The 26,705-nt window shown below is 44.1% G+C and overlaps 1 protein-coding gene across 3 annotated transcripts in view; it reads right to left on the bottom strand.

Annotated features, from left to right (window-relative positions):
- Positions 1–912: 912 nt before the first annotated feature.
- Positions 913–26,705, bottom strand: part of LOC147030173 (transmembrane protein 163a-like) — a 324,697-nt gene continuing 298,904 nt past the window's right edge. For all 3 annotated transcript variants that reach the window (XM_085873962.1, XM_085873961.1, XM_085873960.1), the window contains 2 exons: positions 6,821–6,962; positions 913–1,938 (listed from right to left, as the gene is read on the bottom strand). In XM_085873962.1, the coding sequence (XP_085730088.1) occupies positions 1,878–1,938; positions 6,821–6,962 (203 nt within the window). In that variant the 3' untranslated portion in view covers positions 913–1,877. The remainder of the gene's footprint in view (positions 1,939–6,820; positions 6,963–26,705) is intronic.

The raw sequence follows: 26,705 nt of genomic DNA, 5'->3' as shown, positions 1-26,705 counted from the left end.
ATGATGGTAATGTTGACACTTCGATTTCTAGTGCGGTTATAATGTAATATAATTAATAGGCTGTCACTCAACGATTTAAATCATAAACGCACTAGAAATCGAAGTGTCACCATCACCATCATACCGAAGAAAAAAAAAATCAGGGAGTCTGGAACACTGACGCTAACCATGACCTCGACGTGTTTCGACTTATGAGTAACTTACAAGTAACGTGTGTCGACGTGTGTCAACGATCGCGTAACGTGCCTACGACTTATGGCCAGCGTATGCGGAACGTGTGTCATACGCTGGCATACGTTGAAAAATTTTCAACATGCTGAAAATTTGTCGACGTACTCGGCGTACTACGACGTATGCCAGCATGCTTCAGCGTGCTCTTAACGTATACAAAACTTACCCAGAACGTATTCGACGTGTGCCAGCGTATTCGGCAAATTTTTCATACGTCGGAATACGCTGGCTAAAACGTCAAGGTGTGACAGCGGCTTGACACTTCGATGTCTAGTGCGGTTATGATTTGAATCGTCGAGCCACAGCCTATTAATAGCCTACGCCACATGATCATCGGTGATACGCTGCCGCGCTATGCATAAGTTAGACCTTCGTTGGGCATAGGTTGTGAACACCGACAACACGCTCAGCATTCGTTGATATAAGTTAACTATATGTTATCGAAACGTTCTGTGTACGTTACTACTACGTTATGCATACGTCCAACTCGTTATGAATACGTCCAAAACTGGAAAAAAAACATCAATAGATCAGCGTACGCCAGCGTTTTACATACATTTTGATACCTTGCCATATGCTGGCGAAAACATCAAGGTGTGACAGGGCCTTTACATCGGCAGAGCCAACACCATGGCCACAGCAGGAATCATTGTACTTGTCATTTGAAAGGAGGAGAGCAAATTATGTTTCAGAGGTTGACTTTATATTTCTACTTTCCCAACAAGTACGACACAGAAATAGAGCAGCAGTGTACAAGTCACAAAAACATAATAAACTACAGTACTAAAATGCTCACAATTTTACTGCACATTGGCTGAAAGGAAACAAATAACTTAATATATCTGCCAAGATCATGTTTTGTTTTGTTTTTAACCTCTTTGCATCCTCAACTGAGCGTTTTATATCCTTCAAGTTTGTTGTATTTACCACAACGCTTCCGAGGTGTGAAAGTTCACTTTTGTTACGTAACACAACTATCCTTGATATTTACAATATTACAGTGATGTTAAAACTTCCAACTACTAATAACAACAATGAAATATACACATTTACAATACCCTCTGACATTGAAACCGTTAGTATATGAAATCAATTAATTTATTAAATAGTGAAGCAAAATCTCAAAGTGCTTCCACTGTTCCATTGGCCAGTGGATTCTACAACGCCAAATTGGTACACACTTGCCCTTTGCAGCGATACCAATGAACTATAATCTACGAACATAATTAGCAAGACTAACTCTGATGACAATTCTGTGATCATGACAACAAGTATTTTCAAGACACTAAAATTATCAGGATTGTGCACGTACGTGCAGCTCGCAATACCCTAACAGCTCATGAGCAAATCTACCTTAACTTCTCGAATAAACTCTTTCCTTCCAACCATCCACCAGAATAGTCTGCAAAACTGCAATTCCACCAATCTGCTTCTGTTTTTTTGTAACAAGGATTCAACCAGTGAGTACTGTAAGAGGAATGCTGAAAAATCACCGTGATGCAATCATGAAGTTGGCATTCGCGACTTTAGGCCGAAACTCATAACTATGGCACTGATAACGAGAAGTCTTAAGGAGTAGATGTGGAGAATGAGAGAGAAATTGGTGTAGAAATGGAGTCACAGGAATGTGTGGAGAGCTGGTGCAATCATTCCATCCTCTCGTAGTTCCTCGTCTGTCGAATCTTTGGAATCACGTCCACCAGCAACCTGTAACATATACACCATTCGTTTTCTCAATATGTAACGGATGAATTGCGTGCATAAACCAGGTGATGAGCTTTAATTGAAAGTTAATTCGTCAAATGAAAATATAAGCAGTGGGATAAAATTTTACACCTCTACTCATTCTATTTGAAGGAAAGAATGATAAAAAGGTGCAGTTTGGTTTATTTATTCTAAAGAGACAAGTTCATAAGAGCCATTGGGACAGTGCTCAGCTACTCAGTGCTTGGGATTTCATTTAATGGAACAATAACAACAAAAGATTTGTTGCTTCAACAAATGCACTTCATGTTGGATCACTTTATTTACCAACACGAGTCTTTGTTGAAATAAAAACACAAGCAAGGTAGTTCAAATACTATCTCTCTCTAAAGCAACATGTCATTGTGGGGTTTGCATCATTTCTTGAGACACACATTTGCAGCTGATGCAGTGGCCCTGAAAGGTTAGGGCAGGAAATTCTGGAATATTGCCAGGATGCCGGTGATAACTCACACACTATTCGGCGGAAGACACAGTGAGTTATTTTAACCTCCACCAACTAATTCTATCAGACGAGACTCCCACTTAACATCCATTTGAGTGACGGAACACTTTGTGATGCTACGAAACCCTAACTGCGAAACACCAACCCGACCGTGGTGGAGTCATCCAACTCTGAACCGGCTGGAGAGGATTTTCAAAATGGTATAAAAACAGAATGATTGCCTCTTGTCATGTCATCAACACAGTCTAATATGGATTAAAGTATGTTTAAATTTTTTTTGAAGACAGCGGAAAACAAGAAAAAAAAATCGTTGGACTTTGCACTTTTGATGAAAGTTGCTACCTAGGTTTGGCAACCTCCTTACAAATTCATGTTTATAAAGAAGGGAGAAATGTTGAGGTGTATGTGTATTCATAATCAAAATCTCTTTTCTTGTAAGGTTTTTGTAACAGCATCCTGAAGCAGTCTGTGGCTGCTGGTTGTATCATTGATGGGAGTTCACCTTTGCCGCTGATGCAGTGCCCCCTGTTGTCAGTAAGCTCGTCCTTATTTAACCAACTTCCAAAAGACGAGAGGCTGAGTCACCCTTCTATTCCTGGAGTTACGTAACAGCACAACATGGGCTCAAAGTCAAGACCCTAAAGGCCCGGTCACACCTTGACGTTTTAGCCAGCGATGGCAACGTGTTAAAATGTATGTAAAACGCTGGCTTACGTTGAACTTTTGATGTTTTTTTTTTTAAAGATTCGGACGTATTCATAGCGACTTGGTCTTATGTATAACGCATTGGTAACTACACAGAACGTTTCGTTGTGTTATAGATAACTTATACCAACGAATGCTGAACCTGTTGTCGGCCTACACAACCGATGCCCAACGATAGTCTAACTTCGGCATAGCGCGTTGCACGCATCGCCGAAGATGTCGTGACGTAGCCTATTAAAAGGCTGACGCACAACGATTCGAATCATAACTGCCGTAGAAATGGAAGGGTCAAAATCGCGGTCACACCTTGGCGATCTTGCCAGCGTATGCCGACGTAACAAAAAGTGTGTCTAAAACGTTGGGGCACGTCGAATACGGTATGGGTAAGTTTGGTATGCGCGAGTAGAACGCTAAATACGCTATCATACGTCGTAGTAAGTAGAGTACGTCAAGAAATTTTGAACATGTTCAAAATTTTACGACGTACTCGGCGTAAAATTTTGAACATGTTCAAAATTTTACGACGTACTCGGCGTATGACGCACGTTCCGCATGCGATGAGGATAAGTTTTACACACGATATGTGGACGCTTACACACGTCCACAAAGGCTACTTATAAGCTACTCATAAGTCGAAACACGTCGTGGTAATGTCTTTTTTACGCGAAACTTATTTCTAACTTGTGTTTGACGTGCTTTGAACCAATTCTTTACGTAGTCCCAACACACATCGACGTATGTAGACGTATTCCAATGACGTCTTCCGGTCGACAAAAAAAATAAATGAACGTGTTTCTAGGTTACAACTGCCATATAAAGACGTGTTCCCAGCGGTTTTGGGAATTGGTATATAAAAATGGTGTTCATAAAAGGGGAACCCAACAGTGTTTTCGAGTCCTTTTTGAGTCGATGTCCATGCCAGCAGTAACAGTATCAGTATCAGTATCAGTATTAGTATTAGTATTAGTATTAGTAGTAGTTTGTTCATGTTGGCAGTAGTAGATGGGTGTGAGGGGGAGGGTGTGGGTTATGATGGATCCTCCTTGCGTCCGCGTGTCCACGGGTAGGTTCATAGGCTGCCACTCAACGATTTAAATGGCTGCATCTCCACTATTGAAAGTAGACGCTTGCGCTCAACAATTGGATTTTTTTTACACTAAACGACTTTAAAACGGTACCACTCAGCTAGTTTCATTGTTTACAATGAACGATTTAAATTGCTGTCACTCGCCTTTGTTTTTTTTTTTTGTTTTGTTTTTTTTTTGACGCTGGGGTTTGGAAATTTGAAACGTTTCTTCTGAACGTGTTAAAACGCTCAAACTCGACTATTTTAAATAGACGCTGCCGATGGACAATTGGAATCATAGCCAAGCTAGACATCGAAGTGTGAACATCCTCGTCATGCCCAAGAAAAGTTTAAAGAACGCTGCAAATAAGTGTCCTGGCCGTGGACGCTGACGCAAGGACGATCCATTATACCGACGTCTTTAAGCCTATGAGTAACTTAAAAGTAACGTCTGTCGACGTGTGGCAACGATCGCGTAACGTGCCAACAACACGTTAATCATAGGTAGGAAATAAGTTTCGGGTACTCTAAACACTACCTCGGCGTGTCTCAACTTATGATTAACTTACAAGTAGCATGTGTTGACGTCTGTCAACGATCGCAGACCGTGCCTACAACTTGTGGCCAGCGTAGCGGAACGTGTGAGTCATACGCCGGCATACGTCGTGAAATTTCAAGCATGAAAAAATTTGAGGACAACCGAAAAGTACAACGTTTAAAGCCAACGTACAACGACGTATGGCAACGTACTACGACGTATGCCAGCGTGCTCTCAATGTTATCAAAACTTACCCATAACGTATTCAACGTGTGCCAGCGTTTTAGAAAAAAAATTCAAAAATCGGCATACGTTGGCTAAAACGTCAAGGTGTGACTGGGCCCTAAGATCTTAAACAAGTCACCTTAACCATAAAGCCAACACCAGGCTTAAAGGTTTTGTGAAAGGAATCTTTCCATTTCCAGGCATTTCCATGAGGAAAAACCATTATATCTGATTCTGATGCACAGTAGTCTGTTTCAGAATGTCAGTGCTGACAAAGCAGTTTCTTGGCAAGGGTTATACTGGGTGGTTTGCCATTACCTCCCAGAACCATTCTCTACAAATACAGGACTTAAAATGGAGGGAGGCAGATCTGTAGAGACATTTTTCGTGCGTTTTTAGATCCTCGTGGAGGATCTCTAAGTCTTACTCACGTTGTTGTTCTTGTGGACTTTTTTAGATCCTCATGGAGGATCTCTAAGTCTTACTCACATTGTTGTTCTTGTGGACCTTTTTGTTTCACAGCCTACAGTTTTCATCAAAACTTCCTGAAACTTGGCATATATATGTAAAAATACCCCGCACAGAGAGTAACCATCTCTGATTTTGAAAATTCCTTCGAGAAAAAAAGTTATGATGTCAAAATATTTCCGCTAATGGAAATCGCCTAAAAAATTATCTCCGAAACTAGGCAAGCTTTTTGAATTCTGTTTGTGGGAATCGAACAGGGCATTGGCAGAGATGAATTACCGCACATATGATACATCACCATGACGTCATATCAGTTTTTATGACATCATTCCTATTTTTTATTTCACAACCCAGAGTTTTCATCGGATCTTCGTGAAACTTGCCATGTATATGCAGTAAGCCCACGCGCAGGCAGTAACCATCTCCGATTTTGGAAATTCTTCCGAGAAAAAAAGTTAGCGTCATAATATCGCCGCTAATGGAAATTGCCTATACCATTATCTCCGAAACTAGTTTGTTTCACAGCCTACAGTTTTCATCGAAACTTCCTGAAACTTGGCATATATATGTAAAAATACCCTGCGCAGACAGTAAACATCTCCGATTTTGAAAATTCCTCCAAGAAAAAAGTTATGACGTCAAAATATCTCCGCTAATGGAAAACGCCTAAAAATTATCTCCAAACAAGGCAAGCTTTTTGAATTCTGTTTGCGGGAATCGAACAGGGCATTAGCAGAGATGAATTACCGCACATATGATACATCACTATGACGTCATATCAATTTTTATGACGTCATTCCTATTTTTTGACATTTTTTGTTTCACAACCCAGAGTTTTCATCGGATCTTCGTGAAACTTGCCATGTATATGCAGAAAGCCCACGCCCAGGCAGTAACCATCTCCGATTTTGGAAATTCTTCCTTGAAAAAAAGTTGACGTCATAATATCACCGCTAATAGAAATCGCCGATACCATTATCTCCGAAACTAGGCAAGCTGTTTGAATTTTGTTTGCGAGAATCAAGCCGGGCATTAGCACAGATAATTTACCACAAACTTGATACATCACAATTACGTCATATTCGTTTTTATGACGTCATCATTAAGAGGACGAGGATCTTAGCTCATTCGAGCTTGTTTTTCCTAACTCTTGACTATTCGTTTTTATTTATGATAACAATGATTTTATATGTGCACTATCCAATAAAATTAATGACATCATCTTCATTTGTGGTGAAAAATTTTGGCCACAGATAGTAGGTACGAACTTTGGGAAGGATTTAGGAGGGATTGAGAGGGAGGAACAGAAGGCATGTATTACTCTCCACCCTATAGTACCATACAACCAAAAACACCAAAAGAATGGACAGGGATCGACCTGGTGCCATAGCAGAAAACCAGGAGACCAATGAGAATGCCGATGACAGCGTCCAGGTACCAGACAGCTGGGTGATAGCGAAATACTTCATCGCTGAGAAGAACACTGAATCCCATCATGCTACCAGCCAGTGAATTGTATGCTAGAGAAGGAGGAGGAGAAATAGGAGAAGAATGTCATTGCCTGCCAATGTTTGCTTTTACCGACCGGAGTCATATCCTCTGAGTGTAATTGTAATGAATCTAATTATGAAATATGTTTGAACAAAGACAAATTTGTTGAAAGAGCCAAAAGAGACATTTCCATGAGCCATGCATCAATGCCAAGTACAAAAGCTGCTTTGTACAGATGTACTAACAATGAACGAGATAACAATATATGTGATTGAGATGCATATAAAACGTACACCCAAAACAATATGTACATGTAATATGTACACTGATAATATGTACATGTAATAATACATACACCCGTAACAATGTTGTTACAGTTGTGGAAATTCGCATTACACGATAAAGAGTCCTCAGGTGAGATATATCGGGAAGTTCATGTGCAGTTAGCCCAAATCCGTTGTATAGAGGGAATATGTCTGATTCATCCGGGCTGCGACGCTTTGAGTTAGCCATTTTTCTGTCTCTATTGTTATTTTCGACCATTAAGCCGCCAACAACTCAAACACCACCCCAACAACCAAATCTCCACCATCAACAACGACTCCACCACCTTCGCCTTTCTCCTTCACAACTACCAACCGCACCACCTGTGAACACTGAACGTCGGGCAGTCTAGGGCCCGTTCGGCGATTGGTGCCAAACGCATCGAGCCGCGAGCGCGAATGGCAGCCTTTCCGAGGGAGAAATTCGGATCCAAAAGGCTTCACGCCCCTTTTTCTCCGTCCAATGGGCAAGCGTCGGGCGATATGGCCCCGCCTCCAAGCGCGATGAACGTGGATTCTTCACGAGCAGAATTCGGATCAAAAAGGCTTCACTCCCCCTTTTTGCCTGACCAATGGCTGAACAGAGGGTGGCGTGGCCCCGCCTCCAATCGCTTTTTGATCCGAATATTTGCATAGAAGCTCCTCCTGAGGCCTATAAAGACGGGAGCGCAAGGCGACTTGTGGGTTGAGCTGGGTGGAGTTCGCGGAGAGAATTCGGTTGAATTCCGTTCAGTGCGGAGTTGAGTTGAGTTCGCGCGGGTCAAGTGGAGACGGAGGTCGAAAACGAGGTTGCGGTGTGGGGGTCGCTCGTCTCGTCGCGGGGTCCAAGCCAGCCAGCCATTCCCCTCTCCCTGAGCATCAGCAATTTCCCCCCCCATCCGCGTTGAGATAGTGCCAGGGGGGCCCATTCCTCCCCCACCCTATACGTGGTGTCAACAAAACCGCTCACGCGGAGTACGCCGGAGAGGGCTCGCCGACCACGCCAGGGGCACGGAGTCGGGGCGCAGCTGCGCGAACATTGTGGCATGCCCGCCATCGCGTCACAAGGACGCAGTTAAGACCTTCCCGGTCTCGTCGACCTGGCGATCCAGGATCTACATACATTTGGTCTATGGACCTGTCTGCCTCCTTGCCTGTGAGGGTGGCTTTCTTTCTTTCGGGTTTTGGAATGCATGCTGTGGCGCCGTGTCCAATAAGTAGAACTGCCGAAGTGTCTGTCCCTGTACATTGCCCCTTTTATTCGGTTGTCGCTCTGCATCCTTGCATTTGCTTTTGTTGCATGATTGTATGGCTGTATATACGTGCCTTCCGTGTGTGTGAAATAAATGTGCCTACTTGTTGAACTGTTTTCCCGCTTTGCTTCGTCTCCTTCCTTTTATTGAGTCTCCATCTTGCATCACGTAAGGGATTGATAGTGGGTTTAAAATGCCCGGTAATTAATCGGAACCGTCGAGGTCGACGATAACTCCGCTCGGTTATCTCTGCAGCACGGAACGAACCGCTTAAGCGGTTCGTGTCCGAAGTCGACCTGCGGCGAGGTACAATTGCCCGGTCGACCACTCGCGCAGGTACTAAGGTAGGTCGAATTTGGCGAGCAACCCTATCGTGCGCGGGTGGGCAATTGGCATGACCGTGGTGGGGTTAAACCCCAACCCGTGACTGGCTCCGGGCAGTAGTTCCTGGAGGGTCATGACTGAATTGTCCATCCGGTGGGCGACGTGTCGCGATTCGAGTTACGTGGCCGATCGCACGCCGGCGGGCGCGAATTCGCAACACTGGCGTCAGGTCATGGGATACGAACCCATCCCCCTCCTCGCAACACTGGTGTCAGCAAGCGGGAAACAAACTATCCCGTCTCCAGGCTAAATTCACGGGGATCGGACGAGGGGTGTGCGAGGCGACCCGCCCCTTCCCCCCAAATTACGAGCAAGCCAAATTAATCTCTTACGAGAAACAAGATGGAGTCTCAAGGCGAGCGGGTGCCGGGGATATATATGGATGTAGAATTTTTAGAATCCATGGCTCAGGATGAAATCCCCGAGCAGGAAATGCTGGTTGTGCAGGAGCAACCTCCCCCACAAACGAACCCGGAGCCCGAAATGGGCGTGGCAGCAGCCGCAATGGATGACACCCCACACCCCTCCCTCGTCAAGGCCCTTTCCCGGCCCCCAGTGAAACCACAACCGATAATAGCGGATCGGTCCTGCTTGGGCCATCGGACATCGCACAGCTGATGCTGATGATGCAAACAAATGCGCGACAGTTTAATGAAAAAATAGATGGCATGAACGAAAAGATGGATGGAAATACGCAACAAATGAACGAAATAAAAACAAATGCGTGCAGGATGAATAATAACATGAACGCGGATATACAACAGGTGAAGAACGGAATGAAAGAAGAGATGAAAAAAATGCGGGGTGAGATGCAGCAAATGGGCCGAAGCCTGCAGGCGGGCATGAAGGCAATAGCGTGCAGTGAAGCGTGGACAACGGAGTGCGTAATGGCGACGCCACGTGTGGGAGCGAACGAGCTGAGAGGGAGTGCAACGGCTGTCAGGCCTGCAATGAAGGTGGGTGAAGGCAAATTAATTCGGGAGACGCGTTGGGCGAGACTCGAGCAGGTGACAAAGGAAGTGACGGTGACACAGAGGGAACTAGAGGGGGAGCACTTGGTCGAGTGCAAAACCTCCGCCGCCAAGCTGTTAGTGAACGCCAAGCTGTTTACTTAAGTGAACCTGATATCCTATTCATTCAATTTGACGTCAACAGTGCTCACAGAGTTATAGTTTGCAACTTTCCCTTTTACTTTTAACTTTTACATACTCAATTCATTCGTCATAACTAGATTCCTTGAGACAGGAATTGATTTTACGTGGGTATATCCACCTGAAGTTCCAAAATCAGCCGCAATTATAATTTTGGCATGTTTTTTTTTGTTGGAAATCACTTATAACATGTAGAAATGCAAAAAAATCGAAATTTTGTTGAAAAAAAAGTTGCAAATTTTTTTTTTCTCTCACAATTTTTTTTGAGAGGGGGGGGGTTGGAAATCACTTAAAACATGTAGAAATGCAAAAAAAAAAAATTCCAATATTTTTTCAAAATGGCCGCCATAGCGGCCATATTGGATTTTGGACCAGCTCCAAAATCTAATGGCATGATCCTTGGACCATACCTAATCCCCCCACCAAGTTTCGTCGAAATCCGTCGAGGAGTTTTTCCGTAATACTGTTCACAAACAAACAAACAAACAAACAAACAAACAGAAAGGGGTGAAAACAGTAACCTCCGATCTTTGATGGCGGAGGTTAAAAAGTAAATGTGGTGACTGCGACGTGTAAGAGACACGTGGAGATGACAGAGATAATAAAGTAAATAAAAATAGAGGAGAGACTGCATGATAAAGACGGGGTTAAAGGAACAGAACACACCAACGTGATCACTCCTTGGGATTTTTCCCAAGATCTTGGGATTTTGAAGTACGTCTTGGGATTTTCTTCAAAAAAATAGGAAGAATCTTGGGATTTTTGGTCATGTGGGAAATTTCGACCGCTGCTTGACCAGCGCCAGTTGTCTGTACAGGCCTAGCTGGCAAGCGAAACAACGTGTGGATGAAAACAGATGGGGGCAAGCCTCATTGCGTCCTCTCCGCTCTGGGCAGCGCAGCGGAAAGCAGTGGGCCCGGATCCAGTCTAATCACGCGACAGGAATCTTTGAACATGGAGTGGCAACACCTCGCCGTCTCCGTGTGGATTTCGCTTTCTGTCTTAGAAGTTGCGAATTCAAACTTTGTGTTTTTCGGCCCTTGTTGGCAAGGGCATGATGGACAGAAATGATGAACTATCGGACTCTGGTGACGAAGAGCCGAAGCGTAAGTACTATCTAATGAGCTTCAAACAAGAAAGGTTGAAAATCCCGATTTAAAGCCGTGGATAGGGCAGGACCATGATATGAATACAGTGTGCACAGTCTGCGACTGCAAATTCAAAGATCCCAACAAATCGGCTCTAAAGAAACACGGTGCCACAAGCAAGCACATGAAGGCTCTCACAGATAAAGCCGCGACGGTGAACATTGACCAGCTCTTCAAAAATAAGTCGACTGAATCAGATTTGACTGAAAAAGTGGCGAGAGCGGAAACGCTAATCGCTGGGTACGTTGCTGAGCACAGGGTTCCCTTTCGACAGATGGATCATCTCTCTTACCTCCTTGCATCCATGTTCCCCGACAGTAAAATAGCCTCAACCATGAAAATGAAGAGGACGAAGGCGTCGTACGTGTACAACATGGAATCGCCCATGACCAAAAGCAGTACGTGTCCATAATCTGCCGAGAAAATTGGTTTTCTCTGATCATAGACGAAAGTACGGATATCTCTGTATCACAGGTACTGGCAATCGTCGTGCGATACCACTAACCACTATTAGGGTAAAGTCTGCGATTCCCTACTGGCCAGACTCGAGGTCGAAGACGGCAGCGCTAAAGCTCTTAATGGCACTGCAAAGAGAGAGTTGAACGAAAGAGACATTCCACTGAACAATATCCTGGCCTTCGCCAGCGCCAACTGCTCTACGATGATGGGGGCATGGAGTGGTTTTCAAGCTCAGCTGAAAAGAGACCTTCCCCACGTATTTGTACTGGGGTGCATCTGCCATTCTTTGGCGTTGTGTGCGAGTGCTGCCAGCCACAAACTTCCGTCATGGCTGGAGGCTTAGAAAAAGGACGTTTGCGGCTATTTCTCCCGCAGCCGCAAGCGCCAGCACAAATTTCATCTGATTCAGGAGGCGCTTCAAAGCCCAAGGCACAAAATACTGAAGTGATCCCAAACGAGGTGGCTTTCTCGCGGTGCGGTCATAGCTCGCATCATTGAGCAATGGGACGCGCTCATGCTCTTCTTCCAGTCCCAGTCTCCTGTTGACAAGATCGATGGCGCGCATCAGATATATAAAACCATGACTACCAGTGGAACGAAACACACGATGTTGTTTCTCAACTACATCGTGCCGAAAAACGACACCTTGAACTTGGAGTTCCAGTCAGAATCTTTCCGCTTACATCGAGTATTCGCGTCGATAAGGGACTGTTACAGAGAAATCCTGAGTATGTTCGTAAGGGAAGGCGTCATGGAAAGTGCCGACCTCGCCGATATTCACCCGACTAATACCGCAAACTTCAAACCATGGCAAGAAGTGAACGTTGGCGGGCGATGTACAGCCGATCTGCAGAGTGCGGCACTTCAGGACAAGGAGAAGAACTTCAGAGAAGACTGCCAAAGTTATCTGGTCCAGCTGTGCTGTGAAATCAGAAAGCGCTTCGACTTGACACCCAACAGTCTTCTCGCACATCTGCCGTGTATTGACCCAGAAAACGCCCTGTCCACCAGCCGCGTTAAAAGCGTCGTTCCATTGGCCATTAAGATGCCGCAGCTGGTCAGCGAAGAGGACCTCAATGTACTGGACGATCAATGGAGAGCACTGGTGCATTACAAAGACACGCTGAAGGATGTGAGCATGGACCCCTCGCAATTCTGGTATCATATCCAACAGGTCAAAGATGGAAACGGAGTTCCAAAGTCCCTCATTCTCGGGAAATTCATGTGTGCCTTGCTTGTGCTCCCACAGTCCTCAGCCTGCGTGGAACGCATTTTCTCGGAGGTGAATATGACCGTAACACCTCGCACAAATCGTCCACACGCGTCGTCTGTGCAGAACCGGATCCTGGCACGCCAGTGCGTAGCACGCGACAGCGGTACGTCGTGTCATACCTGGAACCCCCCGAGGTGTATCGCGGAAGACGTCATGTACGGACGATGTCACAAACTGTACATGGATGCCAACCAAACTCGCAAGAACGAAGAGACTTCGATTCTACGATCCGGAAGATCGTAAAATCGAACAGTCTCTTTCTTGAGAACACTTGGGTTTCTGGATCGTGCCACTGCTCGCTGAGGAGTGCCTAATCTGAGACCTACACCAGTTTATCGGACCTGGCAAGTAGAGCACGTGTTATGAGACACTCAGCTTAGACACTGCTTGCTGTGTACCGGTGCACCTCTTTGAGGGAGCGCCCTGATTCTATTAATTTTCGATTTTTGCAATTGCTTGACAGAAGTATCAAAATGATACTTTGTGAAAAATCAATCCTTGGTGGTATCCAGAGAAATATCAATGGCAAAAAATCAAAACGTGAAGCGCTTGTTTTCCATGTACATGCATAGCTGGTTCCCCGGCTTGACCCTACAAGCCGGGGAACCAGGCTAGTACATGTGGTTTATGATATTCAAATTTGTGACTATTTTACAGTTAAGACGATGCATGTGGAATCACCGAATGTGTTATATCGTAATACACAAGCTGGAGAGCATAAATTGTTTGTTGTACAGCGAAACCTGCGCCTTGGGATTTCTTGGGATTTTCGAAAGCGCATTCTTGGGAAATTGCAAAAGTAGGAGTGGTCACGTTGGAACACACACACACACAGAGTTAGCGAGACTTAATGGGGGCAAGCTCACAGAACGTGTGGGGACCCGGTGCGAGCAGCTGGATGGCCTCCTTCGGGAACGGAGGGAGACGCTATGCTCCCTTGAAGCTGATCACGACCAGGTGGGTTCGGTCGTGCCGAGCAAGTTCGAGGGGGCGAGTGCTGCGAACGGGTGTACGTGCAGCTTGGGGGGTATAGAGGCCCCGGGAGCCCAAGAGGTGACCCGATTCCCCAGTGTGATTGTCCCGGTGTATGTGGTGAAAGGTGTGAGCGCGGCCCCGTGTGTGTGGTGTGATTGCGAGTATGCCGGAGTGCGTGCTTCCCAGCACGCCGTTTGTGGATGAGGCACCGTGTGTGAATGTCACCGTGTGTGCGAGTGAACGACCGAGTGCAAGGGGGACCGTGTGTGTGAGAGAGCGGTATGTAAAGGAGATGACGGTGGGCATGCGGGAGCACGCAGCCGCGTCTCCCGGTGTGAATGTAATGGAATGGAGTCTAAGCATTGTAACACGCTGTAGTGTATGCGTGGAACGGAGACGACGGCGACAAAAGGACAAAGGCCCAATAGCGGCCGTAGCTGTAATGGGGACCGCGCCGGGTTTACACTGCAGCGAGCGCGAGGTCTGTGCTGTGCAACGCACGAGGCTGCCACGTGCGCGCTTGCGGGAGTGAAACCCGGTCCAGAAACGCCAGCAGTGGATGTTTCCAATCCCGCGGACGGACAAAGGTTAAGGCCCAGTCACACCTTGACGTTTTAGCCAGCAATGGCAACGTATTAAAATGCATGTAAAACGCTGGCTTACGTTGAACTTTTGATGTTTTTAAAAAAAGATTCGGACGTATTCATAACGACTTGGTCTTATGCATAACGTATTAGTAACGGACACAGAACGTTTCGTTGTGTTATAGATAACTTATACCAACGAATGCTGAACCTGTTGTCGGCCTTCACAACCTATGCCCAACGATAGTCTAACTTAGGCATAGCGCGCTGCACGCATCGCCGACGATGACGTGGCGTAGGTTATGGAAAGGCTGCCGCACAACGATTCAAATCATAACCGCCGCAGAAATGGAAGTGTCAACATCGCAGTCACACCTTGGCGATCTTGCTAGCGTATGCCGACCTCTGAAAAATGCGTCTAAAACGCTGGTGCACGTCGAATACGGTATGGGTAAGTTTGGTATACGTGAATAGAACGCTAAAGTACGCTATCATACGTCGTATTAAATGGAGTACGTCTTGTAATTTTAAACATGTTGAAAATTTTACGACGTACTTGCCATATGACACACGCTCCGCATGCGATGGGAATAAGTTGTACGCACGATATGCGATCGTTGACACACATCGACACACGTTACTTGTAAGGTGCTCATAAGTCGAAACACGTCAAGGTAATGGTTCGCGTCAGTGTTCCAGACTCCCGTTTCTTTTTTTTTTCTTCGGCATGACGGTGTTCAGTGTACAGTGCGGTTATGATTTAAATCTTTGAGCGGCAGCCTATTAATTATATTATATTATAACCGCACTAGAAATCGAAGTGTCAAAATCACCGCCATACCGAAGGAAGGAAGAAAAAAAAAATAAAAAAAATAAAACCAGGGAGTCTGGAACACTGACGCTAACCATTACCTTGATGTGTTTCGACTTATGAGCACCTTAGAAGTAACGTGTGTCGATGTGTGTCACCGATCGTGTAACGTGAGTACAACACGTTACTCATAGGTTAGAAATAAGTTTCGGGTACGCTAAACATTACCTCGACGTGTTTCGACTTATGAGTAACTTACAAGTAACGTGTGTCGACGTGTGTCAACGATGGCGTGACGTGCCTACAACTTATGTCCAGCGTTATGCGGAACGTGCGAGTCATACGCTGGCATAAGTCTTAAAATTTCAAGCATGGAAAATTGGAGGACAACCGAAAAGTACAACGTTTAAAGCCAGCGTACAACGACTTATGGCAGTGTTTTTCAGCCTGCTCTCAATGTTATCAAAACTTACCCATAACGTATTCGATGTGTACCAGCGTTTTAGACAAATTTTCCAAAAATCGGCATAAGCTGGCTAAAACGTCAAGGTGTGACTGGGCCTTAAGGCAGGATTTCGGATTTGGACCGGATGGGTTCTCCACGCGAGCTTGTGTTAAGCTCCAACAGGCAGAGCACATGTGTTCGCGTGGGGAACCCCTCGAAAAGCGGGGCTTGTTTTTTTTAAGCAAAAAAAAAAGCAAGCCTCGCTTCGGGTGAACAGGATTCCCCGGCAAGGGGTGGAAGACCACCCTGCCCGGGCACAGGATGGAACTAGTCAGGGGGAAGGGTTAGCTTAGTGAGACCGGCTCCATGGGGCAGGGGTAAGTCCTCATGGGGCCCGTGGAATGGATTAGTTAGAGGCATTGTAGTTGAGATTTCGGAAGGGAGATGGAAAATAAGATTTGAGGACAGTGACAGATTTGTGAGTGTGTAGAGGGGACGTAGCTTAGCTACGTAGGTTAAATGGAACGTGCTGTAGTGTAAGGGATGACGTGGGAGCACAAGGTAGTTATGGGAAGTAGTGAGCAAGATGGCAGGATTCAGCAATGTGTGAGTTAAGAAGTGTGGAAAGGAAAAAGGACATGATGAGTGAGTGAGGCCAGCGAGCCTGTGTGTATGGAGCGAATGGGGAATGCATGGTGCGATGAGTGATTGGGGGGAGGAGTGATTCCCAACCAAGGGACCCCGGGGTCAGTGTAGAGTGAGTTAGTGGGTTAGCGAAATTGAAAAATGGAAGTCGTTTTGCTGTTGGTGTGAGTGTAGGCTCGAAACCTGTTTTAGAGGGATGCAGGAGCCCTGTTGACGGGCTGGGAGCATGGCTGCGAAAGGTGAGTATCGCTGAGTGGGTACCCCGGGCACCGGGCTAGTCGGCCGCGGTAGGCCAAGGGCCCATGGGGGGCCGGGATAGTGTAGTGGGCAGGGGTGCGCCCGCATGATGTGGGGGCCCGGGGCGCCATTGGCCGGGTGGGCAGTGTCGTGGGCACGGGTGACCCTCGGAAAGGGGCCCGGGAAGCCAGCCTGCCACGTGAGCGTTTCAGGGGAGTCGCTATAGAGGGCACTCCCCGGTGTCTAGAGAGCTGGTATGCTCGGAGGCAGTGTGCTGCCCGGGGGTGCCATAGCTGGAAAATCGGCAGAGGGTAGTGCCTGCCAAGGGAGCCACGTGTCCCAGCCATGAAACCGTGTAAGGGCACGGAAGGAAAATTGGAGGGCGAGGCCCGAAATTTGCGAGGACACCAACACAGGCGACGGGAATCTGGGTTGTTAGAACCAATAGATTAAGCGAGAGGCGCTTGTTGAAAGCCCCGGGGTAGTTTAAAGGTTAATGGATAGGGTAGATAGGAAGTGTACCCCTCCACACCATCCATCCCTTCGCTCTCGTTGTGGGCCACTGGACCCACTTTGGGTTTTAGATCGCTGAAGTCTGGGGAGGCCATCCTGAGGCTTGAGTTGGGCCTCGACACAGGACACTAGCTCTCCCTCATTCCCCTCCAGGAAGGGAACATAGGGGTTGAGAGTAGGCTGGGAGACGATAGGTTAGCCGAACAAGGACGATAAAGGGGGTTAGGGGACGATTTATAGAGGGGAAGTAAAAAAAACAAACAAAAAAAAGTTGGGGCTAAATTGGGTTTGTACAAATTAAGGGAGTGGGTATGGACAGTGACAGGCAAAGGTGATAGGTTGGGAGGGAGACAGGTAGGTCGGTCCGAGCCCGCCTTCCAAGTGGCCAGCACCACTGCACTCCCTCCACCAACCTCCACTGAAAGGCAAAGGCTGGCCAACTTCATCGGCTGGCTGTGTTACTTCAAGGCCTGTGCCGGCCCACTTCTTCTGCTGGCTGTTGTTTTGCTGCGAGGCCTGTACCGGCCAGATAGTCAGCAGCTGTTTTACTGCAAGGCCTGAGCCGGCCAGTTCATCTGCCGGCTGTGTTTGCTACAGCGGCCTTGTCTGCCTGCTTTTGCTATCCATGCCCACTGCCCACGTTTACCAGCCCCTGTTCGGTTTTGATTTGCCCCCCGCCTCCCCCCCCCTGTTCATTTCCATGTGCGCCAGGATCGTCGTGCAAGTTGCAAGGACTGTCCTGTTGGCAGCTACAACACGGGCCTGCAGTGGCAGCCCGTGCACCGCGTTTGCATTCATCCATCCATCCATCCATCCATCTGTTGTGTTCATTGCGTGTGCCACTTGGGCTGGCACGGAGACTGCGTTCGTGCAGCCGATGCACCGTTGTGGTTCACTGCGTTCATTTCAAAGGGCGAGGCCTTGGACTGCGTGTGTGCAGCCGGCCACATTCCCTGTCACCTGCATTGCCTGAGCCAGAGACTGCATGCGAGCAGCCTGGCTCCCTGCTAACTGCTTTTCTCTTTGCAGAGTCCATTGATCCTGGGCCATGGTTAGTGTAAATTTTGTAAGGTGTTAAGATGTACTGTAAATATGAGTGCGCCCCCGGCATGTATGTGTTAGCGCCAGCAATTTTATTTAAGTCGTCTGTATGAGTGGGTTTGTTTAGTTAGTAACTCAGCCCGTAGGTTATTTATTTTGGGGACACGAATACCATGAATGTCGCACTCAGGGATCCGAAGGTAAAACGTATTAGGGGAGAACTACACATGATGGCACACGAGAATTTGACGACTCGGGACGAGTCTGTAAAAAGGGGAGGGGGTCGTGTTACGGTTGTGGAAATTCGCATTACACCTTAAAGAGTCCTCAGGTGAGATATATCGGTAAGTTCATGTGTAGTTAGCCCAAACCCGTTGTATAGAGGGAATATGTGTGATTCATCCGGGCTGCGACGCTTTGAGTTAGCCATTTTTCTGTCTATTGATATTTTCGACCATTAAGCCGCCAACAAGTCAAACACCACCCCACCAACCAAATCGCTACCATCAACAATGCCCCCGAACAACTCCACCACCTTCGCCTTTCTCCTTCACAACTACCAACCGCACCACCTGTGAACACTGAATGTCGGGCTGTCTTGGGCCCGTTCGGCGATTGGTGCCAAACACATCGAGCCGCAAGCGCGAATGGCGGCCTTTCCGAGGGAGAAATTCGGATCCAAAAGGCCTCACGCCCCTTTTTCTCCGTCCAATGGGCAAGCGTCGGGCGATATGGCACCGCCTCCCAGCGCGATGAACGTGGATTCTTCACGAGCAGAATTCGGATCAAAAAGGCTTCACGCCCCCTTTTTGCCCGACCAATGGCTGAACAGAGGGTGGCGTGGCCCCGCCTCCAATCGCTTTTTGATCCGAATATTTGCATATAAGCTCCTCCTGAGGCCTATAAAGACGGGAGCGCAAGGCGACTCGTGGGTTGAGCTGGGTGGAGTTCGTGGAGAGAGTTCGGTTGAGTTCATTTCAGTGCGGAGTTGAGTTGAGTTCGCGCGGGTCAAGTGGAGACGGAGGTCGTCAACGAGGTTGCGGTGTGGGGGTCGCTCGTCTCGTTGCGGGGTCCAAGCCAGCCAGCCATTCCCCTCTCCCTGAGCATCAGCAATTTCACCCCCCCCCCATCCACGCTGAGATAGTGCCGGGGGGGGCCCCGTTCCTTCCCCACCCTAAATGTGGTACCAACAAAACCGCTCGCGCGGAGCACGCCGGAGAGGGCTCGCCGACCACGCCAGGGGCACGGAGTCGGGGCGCAGCTGCGCGAACATTGCGGCTTGCCCGCCATCGCGTCACAAGGACGCAGGTAAGACCTTCCCGGTCTCGTGGACCTGGTCGATCCTCCAAGATCCACGTACATTTGGTCTACGGACCTGTCTGCCTCCTTGCCTGTGAGGGTGGCTTTCTTTCTTTCGGGTTTTTGAATGCATGCTGTGGCGCCGTGTCCAATAAGTAGAACTGCCGAAGTGTCTGTCCCTGTACATTTCCCCTTTTATTCGGTTGTCGCTCTGCATCCTTGCATTTGCTTTTGTTGCATGATTGTATGGCTGTATATACGTGCCTTCCGTGTGTGTGAAATAAATGTGCTTACTTGTTGAACTGTTTTCCCGCTTTGCTTCGTCTCCTTCCTTTTATTGAATCTCCATCTTGCATCAGGTAAGGGATTGATAGTGGGTTTAAAATGCCCGGTAATTAATCGGAACCGTCGAGGTCGATGATAACTCCGCTCGGTTATCTCTGCAGCACGGAACGAACCGCTTTAGCGGTTCGTGTCCGAAGTCGACCTGCGGCGAGGTACGACCGCCCGGTCGACCACTCACGCAGGTACTGAGGTAGGTCGAATTTGGCGAGCAACCCTGTCCTGCGCAGGTGGGCAATTGGCACGACTGTGGTGAGGTTAAACTCCCACCCGTGACTGGCTCCGGGCGGTAGTTCCTGGAGGGTCACGACTGAATTGTCCATCCGGTGGGCGACGTGTCGCGATTCGAGTTACGTGGCCGATCACACGCCGGCGGGCGCGAATTCGCAACAATATATACATGCAATACATACACCCATAACAATATGTGCATGTAATATGTACACCGAAAACAATATGTACATGTAAAACGTACACCGATAACAATATGTACATGTAAAACGAACACCGATAACAATATGTACATGTAATACGTACACCGATAACAATATGTACATGTAATACGTACACCGGAAACAATATATACATGTAAAACGTACACCGATAACAATATGTACATGTAAAACGTACACCGATAACAATATGTACATGTAAAACGTACACCCAAAACAATATGTACATGTAATACGTAAACCGATAACAATAAGTACATGTAAAACATACACCAATAACAATATGTACATGTAAAACGTACACCCAAAACAATATGTACATGTATAATGTACACTGATAATATGTACATGTAATACTTACACCGAAAACAATATCTTCTTCTTCTTCTTCTTTTGCCTGCTCCCGTTAGGGGTCGCCACAGCGGATCATCCATTATGATCCGCATAGTGATTTGGCACATGTTTTACGCCGGATGCCCTTCCTGACGCAACCCTGGTCGCCTCTTACAACACAGGGATATGGTACACCTATTTTAACCGGGGTATACACCGGCCCAGTATACTGGTACTCATTTCGCCGACCTCGGAAGGATGACAGGCTGAGTCAACCCCCTGGTGTATTAATTCAGTGGCCCAACGGGGCTTGAACTCAGGACCTCTTGGATCCCAAGCCGCTGCCCTAACCACTGCGCCAACACCAGGCTCACACCGAAAACAATATATACATGTAAAACGTACACCGATAACAATATGTACATGTAAAACGTACACCGATGACAATATGAACATGTAAAACGTACACGGATAACAATATGTAAATGTAAAACGTACACCGATGACAATATGTAAATGTAAAACGTACACCGATGACAATATGTAAATGTAAAACGTACACGGATAACAATATGTAAATGTAAAACGTACACCGATGACAATATGTAAATGTAAAACGTACACCGATGACAATATGTAAATGTAAAACGTACACCGATGACAATATGTAAATGTAAAACGTACACCGATAACAATATGTAAATGTAAAACGTACACCGATGACAATATGTGAATGTAAAACGTACACGGATAACAATATGTAAATGTAAAACGTACACTGATAACAATATGTACATGTAAAACTACACCGATAACAATGTAGACATGTAATATGTACACCCATAACACTGTTTATGTAATATGTACACCGATAACAATATGGACATGTAATACATACACCCATAACTCTATGTACATGTAACATGCGCACCCATATCAATATGTACATGTAATATGTACACTCTTAACAATATATACATGCAATACATACACCCGTAACAATATGTACATGTAATACGTACACCGATAATATATACATGAAAAACGTACACGGATAACAATATGTAAATGTAAAATGTACACTGATAACAATATGTACATGTAAAACTACACCGATAAAAATATGTACATGTAAAACTTACACCGATAACAATGTAGACATGTAATATGTACACCCATAACACTGTTTATGTAATATGTACACCGATAACAATATGGACATGTAATACATACACCCATAACTCTATGTACATGTAACATGTGCACCCATATCAATATGTACATGTAATATGTACACTCTTAACAATATATACATGCAATACATACACCCGTAACAATATGTACATGTAATACGTACACCGATAACAATATGTACATATAATACGTACACCGATAACAATATGTACATGTAATACGTACACCGATAACAATACGAACATGTAAAACGAACATCGACAACAATATGAACATGTAAAACGTACACCGATAACAAAATGTACATGTAATACGTACATCGATAACAATATGTACATGTGAAACGTACACCGATAACAACATGTACCTGTAATACGTACACCGATAACAATATGAACATGTAAAACGTACACCCAAAACAATATGTACATGTAATACGTAAACCGATAACAATAAGTACATGTAAAACGTACACCAATAACAATATGTACATGTAAAACGTACACCCAAAACAATATGTACATGTATAATGTACACTGATAATATGTACATGTAAAACATACACCGATAACAATATGTACATGTAAAACGTACACCGATAACAATATGTACATGTAAAACGTACACCCAAAACAATGTGTACATGTAATACGTACACCGAGAACAATATGTACATGTAAAACGTACACCGATAACAATATGTACATGTAAAACGTACACCGATAACAATATGTACATGTAAAACGTACACCGATAACAATATGTACATGTAAAACGTACACCGATAACAATATGTACATGTAAAACGTACACCCAAAACAATATGTGCATGTAATACGTACACCGAGAACAATATGTACATGTAAAACATACACCGATAACAATATGTACATGTAATACGTACACCGATAACAATATGTACATGTAAAACGTACACCGATAACAATATGTACATGTAAAACGTACACCGATAACAATATGTACATGTAAAACGTACACCGATAACAATATGTACATGTAAAACGTACACCGATAACAATATGTACATGTAATACGGACACCGATAACAATATATACATGTAAAACATACACCGATAACAATATGTACATGTAATACGGACACCGATAACAATATGTACATGTAATACGTACATCGATCACAATATGTACATGTAATATGTACACCCAAAACAATATGTACATGTAATACGTACACCGATAACAATATGTACATGTAATACGTACATCGATCACAATATGTACATGTAAAACATACACCGATAACAATATGTACATGTAAAACGTACACCGATAACAATATGTACATGTAAAACGTACACCCAAAACAATATGTACATGTAATACGTACACCGAGAACAATATGTACATGTAAAACATACACCGATAACAATATGTACATGTAATACGTACACCGATAACAATATGTACATGTAATACGGACACCGATAACAATATATACATGTAAAACATACACCGATAACAATATGTACATGTAATACGGACACTGATAACAATATATACATGTAATATGTACACCCAAAACAATATGTACATGTAATACGTACACCGATAACAATATGTACATGTAATACGTACATCGATCACAATATGTACATGTAATATGTACACCCAAAACAATATGTACATGTAATACGTACACCGATAACAATATGTACATGTAATACGTACATCGATCACAATATGTACATGTAAAACATACACCGATAACAATATGTACATGTAAAACGTACACCGATAACAATATGTACATGTAAAACGTACACCCAAAACAATATGTACATGTAATACGTACACCGAGAACAATATGTACATGTAAAACATACACCGATAACAATATGTACATGTAATACGTACACCGATAACAATATGTACATGTAATACGGACACCGATAACAATATATACATGTAAAACATACACCGATAACAATATGTACATGTAATACGGACACTGATAACAATATATACATGTAATATGTACACCCAAAACAATATGTACATGTAATACGTACATCGATCACAATATGTACATGTAATATGTACACCCAAAACAATATGTACATGTAATACGTACACCGATAACAATATGTACATGTAATACGTACATAGATCACAATATGTACATGTAAAACATACACCGATAACAATATGTACATGTAAAACGTACACTGATAACAACATGAACATGTAAAACGTACACTGATAACAATATGTACATGTAATACGTACACCGATAACAATATGTACATGTAATACGTACATCGATCACAATATGTACATGTAAAACGTACACCGATAACAATATGTACATGTAATACGTACACCGATAACAATATGTACATGTAATACGTACACCGATAACAATGTGAACATGTAAAACGTACACCCAAAACAATATGTACATGTAATATACACCGATAACAATATGAACATGTAAAACATACACCCAAAACAATATGTACATGTAATATGTACACTGATAACAATATGTACATGTAATATGTACACCCGTAACACTGTATATGTAACATGTACACCCATAACAAAATGTACATGTAATACATACACCCGTAACACTATGTACATGTAATATGCGCACCCATATCAATATGTACATGTAATATGTACACCCGTAACACTATGTACATGTAATATGTGCACCCATATCAATATGTACATGTAATATGTACACCCATAACTATATGAACATGTAATATGTGCACCCATAACAAAATGTACATGTAATACATACACCCGTAACACTATGTACATGTAATATGCGCACCCATATCAATATGTACATGTAATATGTACACCCATAACAAAATGTACATGTAATACATACACCCGTAACACTATGTACATGTAATATGTGCACCCATATCAATATGTACATGTAATATGTACACCCATAACAATATGAACATGTAATATGTGCACCCATATCAATATGTACATGTAATATGTACACCCATAACAATATGTACATGTAATACATACACCCGTAACACTATGTACATGTAATATGTACACACATAACAATATGTACATGTAATATGTACAATAATAATATGTACATGTAATATGGACACCCATAACAATATGTACATGTAATACATACACCCGTAACACAATGTACATGTAATATGCACACCCATATCAATATGTACATGTAATACATACACCCGTAACACAATGTACATGTAATATGTACACACATAACAATATGTACATGTAATATGTAGACCCATAACAAAATGTACATGTAATACATACACCCGTAACACTATGTACATGTAATATGTGCACCCATATCAATATGTACATGTAATATGTACACCCATAACAATATGAACATGTAATATGTGCACCCATATCAATATGTACATGTAATATGTACACCCATAACAATATGTTCATGTAATACATACACCCGTAACACTATGTACATGTAATATGTACACACATAACAATATGTACATGTAATATGTACAATAATAATATGTACATGTAATATGGACACCCATAACAATATGTACATGTAATACATACACCCGTAACACAATGTACATGTAATATGCACACCCATATCAATATGTACATGTAATACATACACCCGTAACACTATGTACATGTAATATGCACACCCATATCAATATGTACATGTAATGTGTACACCCATAACAAAATGTAAATGTTATATATATGCCCATAACAATAATGACATGTAATAGGTATGTCACGTGGTGCTTTTTGTTCATCACTACTTTCAAGTAACATTTACTGTGCATGCATAAGGTTGTTAAAATGTAACCACTGAATACTCTCCTTGAGATCAAAAGGCACCAAAGCAAATGATGCTAAACTAGCAGAGTACCCCCCCCCCCCTTTTCTGGCGAACTTGTTCCAAACATGCAACAGGTTCTTCTGACACATACCTTTATTTGGGTGGTGTACAGGCAACTTACAGCTGCCTCAATCCACTCCCAAAATAAAAATAACCCAGGATACGTGCATGAATCAAAAACAGACCTATTGTTTACAATTCAAAACACCTTACTGCAATGGAAGATGTAGGGACAGGGATACTGTACTGCAAATGGTGGGAACTTGTAACACCCTACCTCACCTGGAGGTGGCGTGACACGATACACATTTATATTGAGAATTTGCGTCCCTGCGCCCTCCTCCCCCCCCCCCCCCCAAGACCATCGGCGAAGATAAAAACACCCCTCTACATTGATTGGGGTCATTATGGTCGTATTTAACAAGTCTGGATGTAATCAGCCCAGAACTGGAGGAGGAGGAGCGTGACAAACACACACACACAAACAAGCACGGGTCTGTGAATCACTGTAGAGGAAGGAGATGCACAAAAAAAATGTTTCATTAAATCACTTATTAATTTAATTTATACTTCAAATTTCTGCATTTTGTCATTATTAACGAAAGCCAACTCAATTGATTTATTAGAACTGTAATGCATACTTGTATGAATAATATGACGGTGTCTTTCCCGATATCTCTCATATAATGGTATCTGCTCTTTCACAGCTCTGCAAATCGTCACCAAATTTTGCAAGCATGATTAACAATGTCTTATGATTCTGATTGCGGAATCTAAATTCGCTTAACCCCTTCTTTTATTCCATTTGAGAAAAAAAAAACTTTTGTCTTGGTGTCTGCTGTGGTGCTTCAAGGACCACTGGAGTGGTGGTGGTGGTGGTGGTGGTGGTGGTGGAGATGTTGTTTCCATTTATTCCCTTCACCACAGAATTGTTATTGGCATTGTTAATCTATGGCTTCACGTCCTATCAAATGCCATTTCTGCCCGCTAGTTAATAATCATTTTTCAATCATATAATCTTCTCAAAAACAACAATTCCCAACTT

The sequence above is a fragment of the Eptatretus burgeri genome, chromosome 3 (genome assembly GCF_056783735.1).
Source record: "Eptatretus burgeri isolate ZD-2024b chromosome 3, Ebu_testis_v1, whole genome shotgun sequence".
NCBI lineage: Eukaryota > Metazoa > Chordata > Myxini > Myxiniformes > Myxinidae > Eptatretus > Eptatretus burgeri.
Note: the sequence above shows the minus strand (reverse complement) of the source record. Positions and strands in the feature narration are given on the sequence as shown.